Source organism: Hypomesus nipponensis, chromosome 9 (genome assembly GCF_054491055.1).
Source record: "Hypomesus nipponensis isolate SF chromosome 9, ASM5449105v1, whole genome shotgun sequence".
Lineage (NCBI taxonomy): Eukaryota > Metazoa > Chordata > Actinopteri > Osmeriformes > Osmeridae > Hypomesus > Hypomesus nipponensis.
This window is the reverse complement of record NC_140369.1, coordinates 9154961-9160747: the sequence shown is the minus strand read 5'-3', so window position 1 is coordinate 9160747 and position 5787 is coordinate 9154961. Positions and strand designations below refer to the sequence as shown.

At 44.2% G+C, this 5787-nt stretch overlaps 1 protein-coding gene across 1 annotated transcript; it reads left to right on the top strand.

The window, feature by feature from the left end:
• On the top strand, nucleotides 1-5787 carry dnajc14 (DnaJ (Hsp40) homolog, subfamily C, member 14). The gene is made up of 7 exons (XM_084705698.1): nucleotides 1-327; nucleotides 1409-2948; nucleotides 3129-3235; nucleotides 3354-3473; nucleotides 3586-3746; nucleotides 3901-4003; nucleotides 4287-5787. The coding sequence occupies exons 2-7, from the start codon at nucleotides 1671-1673 to the stop codon at nucleotides 4582-4584; spliced, it is 2067 nt and encodes a 688-aa protein (XP_084561824.1). The 5' UTR covers nucleotides 1-327; nucleotides 1409-1670; the 3' UTR covers nucleotides 4585-5787.

The window sequence follows — 5787 nt, the reverse complement described above, 5'->3', positions numbered from 1 at the left end:
GTTTATCTAACCATTTAGAATATTCATGACCTCGAACTAATACCCAGCATGCTAACCGTAACCTAATACAGTATTTTAAGAACCATAATAAATATAGTAGCTATAGCGGGCATCATGGATTGGATAGGAATGCAGCCTACTGTAATAGGGTTAGCAGTGCCAGCGGAAACGGGGTTATGAGCTGGCTGTTGCCAGTAGTACTACCCTGGAAGTGAAACATTGTAGCACAAGCTAGCTCGCTCGCTATATGCAACAAGGGCAACGTCTGCTGCCATTGAAAAGTAAACAATATTTGTTTGAGAAGATAACAAATTATTGAAAACGGAGGTAAGTTGGAACAAAAACGGATTTACATAGTCCTTGTTGGATTTAAGTTGTGCCTTGTCTTGCTAGCTATCCTATTCGATTAGCTTGGCTGCACTGCAATAAGACCGGACTCTCGCACGCTAGCTAGCTAGCTAGTAGCAAGTTAAAACGTTCGAACTCTAAAGAAAATATTTGTCATCGCTCGTCTCTCTTTCATTTTTTACGGAAGCGAAAAGTGATTTAGTCTACGCTGTGTCCGTGTGTCCTTATTAGGTTGAGTCAACGCTGGATAGCCAGATTGCTGATCTAGCTATCCACAAACTCACCTTTTGGCTCGACCAGAACATTATGATTATTTTCAATACGGTCGGAAGAGCAATGGTGATATTAGCACGCCTATGTTTACATTTTGACACTGGTTTAAACTATGGTCGCTTACAAGTAACTTTACGTTCTCATACGAGAGGATAGATGGATAGAGGAATCAGTCTTTTTTTACATAACGTTTACAAGGTTCAAGCTCACCAAAGCCCATATCTGTTCCTCTCCACTGAATATATTTTGAACGGAATTAGCTCTGCCCTTTGCCCGAGCTAAACACACTAGTCTAGCTAGCTACATAATTTTAGAAACAACAGCAGTGACGTGCTAAGCTTAACATCAAACCGCTCGTTCTACAGTAAAACGTAAATCGTCCTCTTAACTAGCATATTATCTGGAAATTAATTCATTAATTACAAATGCGCAGTGTCACATCGCCTTGTTATGGGCCAAGAAGGATCGCCTTGCTAGGCAAAGCTAACGTACTGTACTTGGGCTATCTAACGTTCAACAATGCAAATGTATCATCACGCTGACTAAGATAGCTTAGACGTTTTGGCAAACCTCCCCATGCAGTGCGATTCATATTGAATGCTAGCACTTGCTCAAATTGAATGCAAATACATTGTTTTGAATTGGCAATCTATCGAGTGTTAGCTAGTGCTAGCTATCTAGTTGGTATGTAGTTATCTCCCCGTGTCATAGTATGCTTTGCTTAAGTTGATTAGGAATTAAGATGGTAAGTAATGTTAAAACTAACTAGCTCCATGTCTCTTCACAGGCAAGTTTCAGATGTTGGATGAGGCCAGTGGAATCCAACCAATGTAATGACTGATTATTTGGAACATCTGCCAAGCATTTGCATTGGTATTTACTTTATAAAAAATGGAGACTGCTATTCATGGATGCTGCCATCCTTTTCTGACCTTTCTCCCTTCTGAGGACTTTTGGTGAAGGCGTGAACTGAGAAAATGAATCAAGGCCACCACCTTCAATGAGAGTGGGTAGTGTCCTAGCTCTTTAATTGAGAAACTGAAAGTTAGATGGATATAGGCGTGGCTGAGGGGGAGATGGAAAGCCTGACAGGAGTTGAAAAAACCCTCCTCTCAGATGTGCCCCTTTCATCTTCCAAGTTCACACCCGATAAGAGGGAAGCTAGCGAGGATGAGGCTGATGTTGTGGATGAGGCTGTTCCAGAAGCAGAATTTACAGACAATCTCAGATCAAACCCTCAGGATACACAGAGTCCTGTCACCTTTGAGGACACTTTTGGGAACATAGATATTGAGTTACGTGTGACTCCAGAGACTCAAGAGGAAGTTGGGATACAGCCGGAAACAATAGTGGGGCCACAGGAGTTGTGGGGTAGAGAAACAGAGGAGGAAGCGGAAGAAGGAAGTCAAAATGAAGCTGGAAAGGAGCAGCACATCAATGGAGAGTCTGGATTAAGGAGGGAGGGAGCCGGGAGGAGAGGCAGACCTCGTAACAGTGGAGGGGGAATAACCACAGAACATACTAGCCACACTATATCTTCCTCCACTGCCCCATCCTACCCACCTAAAGGGTCCCTACCGTCTAGCGGTGGTCGGCACAAACAGGCCCGGAGACGCAACCACCACCACCACCAGGGCAGAGGCCGCAGGCGAATGGGCACCCAACTGGCCCTGACCTTGAGGGAGCTAATGTCTGAGTCGCTCAGTCCCTGGTGCATTTCCTGTATACATATGGTGGTGGAGCTCATTGTCACAGTGACGCACCATTGCGGCGTCTGCGTTGAGACAGGAGCGGTGGTGCTCTATGACTTTGGGTCCCAGCTTCTAGCAAAGATGACAGACCTCCCTGGGATGAAGGCAGACGCAGGGCGCACAGTGGATTGGGCAAGAGATATTGTGACAGTCCTAATAAATACGAGTTTGAAGTCAATTAGGGGGGCACAACAGGCTTCTGCATCCTACTTTGGGTTATTCTGCTCTGTGGTGCTGCTGGGAACCCAGTGGGCCAAAAACACTTTAGTGTGTCTGGGTGGTGAAAGGGGTAGGCGGGTGTGGACTGCCATGCAGGATTCCAGGGTCTGGAAAGGGGTGGCCTCTATGGCAGAGAGAGTTAGTGGCTGGTTCAAGAGGAGAGTAACACAGGTGCCCGAGTCCTCACCTGAGTCACCTGGTGGGACTGGGAGGTTTCAGTCTGGACAGGAGCTGGACAGACTGCTGGCCTTAGCTCTTGTACCTGAGGATGAGTTGGACCCCTTTACAGTGCTGGGAGTAGAGGCCCATGCTACTGAAGCAGAGCTGAAGAGGGCCTACAGACAGCTGGCTGTCCAAGTATGTCTTTAGGGAAATCGTCATTAGCAATACAACTTAAATACTTGAAAATGTGTCTTAATACATGTTAGAATATCAAATTGTAAAGAAATCATCACTGTACATGCTCCAACTGGAGTCTCTTTCATAATGGGCGTGCTTATGTCTATCCTTCTTTCTCCATCCATCTTTCTCTTTTAGGTCCATCCAGACAAGAACAAGCACCCTCGAGCCGGGGAGGCTTTCAAGGTCTTGAGGGCTGCTTGGGATGTCGTTAGTAACCCAGAAACACGAAGAGAGTATGAGATGTAAGTTTAGACAAACTCAAAGCATAAAAATGCCATACTGAATTGCAAGACGAAATACTTAATTGCCAGAATTGCACAGCAAAGTCAAGGACGTCACAATAGGTCTGTTACCATACAGGAAGCGGATGGCAGCAACGGAACTCTCAAAGTCGATGAACGAGTTCCTCACCAAACTACAGGATGACTTGAAGGAAGCCATGAACACCATGATGTGCACAAAGTGTGAAGGCAAGCACAGGTAAGTCATTCTTGTGGCAATATATTCGGAATATTTGTTGGCGTAAAGATTCTTTCACTACAACACATACCAATCTGGCCTTGTATAATTATTGCCGGCCTGTCGTGTACAGGAGGTTTGAGATGGACCGGGAACCTGCAGAGGCCAGGTTCTGTGCCGAGTGTAATCGTCGTCACAGTGCAGAGGAAGGCGACCTGTGGGCAGAGTCCAGCATGCTAGGCCTACGTATCACATACTTTGCCTGTATGGATGGCAAGGTCTATGACATCACAGGTACCATTAGAAATGTATTGTTTGCATGATGTCACGCCATCTTTTTTTTGTGAAAGTGAGTTGGTCTCTTACAGGGGCACTAGATTTCAGTTGAGACTTTGCCGTTGGCTTCTAATATCTTACTAATTAGTGTCACCCTCTCCTTCCCTTTCAGAGTGGGCTGGTTGCCAGAGGATTGGAATCTCTCCTGACACACACCGTGTGCCCTACCACATCTCCTTTGGCTCCAAGAACAATGGCAGCTCAACACGCCAACGGTTTGTCCCCAGAGTACAAGGGCATTAAGTGACAGTGAAATGAGCCCATTTGCTTTATTTAGATTATAATGACACTTCAGGGAACACTATGGTCATTTCTGGTCCTAGAAATAGAAAATAATGTAAATTACAAATTAAATATGAAGCATAGCTGAGGTCATCCATATTTAGAGTCTCTTTCATAGTTTAGATGGATGCTGTCCTTGGATGGATGCTGCAAACTGAACTCTTCTAGGAACTTAAGGTATGCTTCCCATCTCATCATTATTTATTTAACCTCCAGGACACCCTCAGAGCATCCACCAGGCCCAAGCAGCCCTGCTGATTTGCAGGATTTCTTCAACCGAATCTTCCAGGGTGGGCCCCCCAGTGACTTGACTGCAAATGGGGGCTTTTTCCCCTCAGGACCGCCCCCCCATCACCCCCCTGGTGCTGGACCTAGTGGACCCTTCACACCACCCCCACCTCAGACTGGCTTCTTCATGCCTGGGGGACAGAGACCAGAGCCCAGTGAGACCTGGACAGAGGCTGGCAAACCGCCCCGCAGGAGGAAGAAAGTTCGGAAGCCCTTCCAGAGGTGAACCCGGTGGACAAAATAATGAGTCACCATAGCAACACAGGGACACTACAAACAGTTGCCATGTTTGTCTCTTTCGCCTTTCGCTGTCGGTAGACCCAGACCTGCCCTACATGAGTAAAACTCAGGAAGATTCAGGTGGTCAGGACTGCCAAACCCAGACAGACAACACAGAGGAGCCAGCCAAAGGAGAAAAGAAAGACTGGACCATGAAGTAGAAGTATTAAGTATTGTAGGGTTAGGAAGTGGCATTTTTGTTGATTGACTCAAATTTCATGTTATCAATATGTTGTTTTGTGCTGTAGCCCCGCCACCGACATCAAGCCTAATGCTATAAGGACAACATAATGCTCTAGGTCTGACTTTCCTGCCAAATCCTGCATTGCATGCATGATTGCATCATTATAGTTCTATCACTTTTTACTTTTAGTTTTTGGCTTTAGTCTCCCTTTCAGCTCTCAGTTTCTGCTGTACAAAACGTGGAGCTGAGAGGGCTAATTGTGGCCAATTGGAATCAGCCAAATTTATGGATCAAAAAAGCTCCAAACTAGGGCTGTCACTAAGTACGATTTTTAGTACTGGACTATTCTGTCCATTAATTGAGTTACTTACGAAAAACACTGGAAACACTTGTTTTATTTTCAAATATACAGAATTTGAATTTTATAGATATAATGAATCAGTTTTTCTACTCTTATAGACCTAATTTCTAATCTTCTAGACCAAATGACATTGTACACATCGTAATGTTTTTTTTTCTTCTCACAATTACATTGTGTAGAATGGGCTTTCATGGACGCTGTGGGCACTTGAAGCTTAGAAAGGAAATTTTATTTATTTATTAAATAACGCTTTATTTTTTATCCGAGACATTAGATAAATCAACAGAATAGTTAACTACCAAAGTAGTCATTAGTGACAGCTCTACTCCAAGCCTTGGAGAACAGTCTCTTAAGGGCAACTCAACTGCCCATGTGGCTTTAACTCGCACACCCTTCCACTCGTTGCCTTCTTTGATCAATTGATAAATAAGGTTATCATTTGAGCAATTGATAAATAAGGTTATCATTTGAGCAATTGATAAATAAGGTTATCATTTGAGCAATTGCTGTTCTGCCATTTATTGCTTTGAATGAAAGTTAAAGAAAGTTTCATTGTCTGTAACGTTTGTAATTTTTCTTTGAATTTAAGTTTCAATTGAGATCAA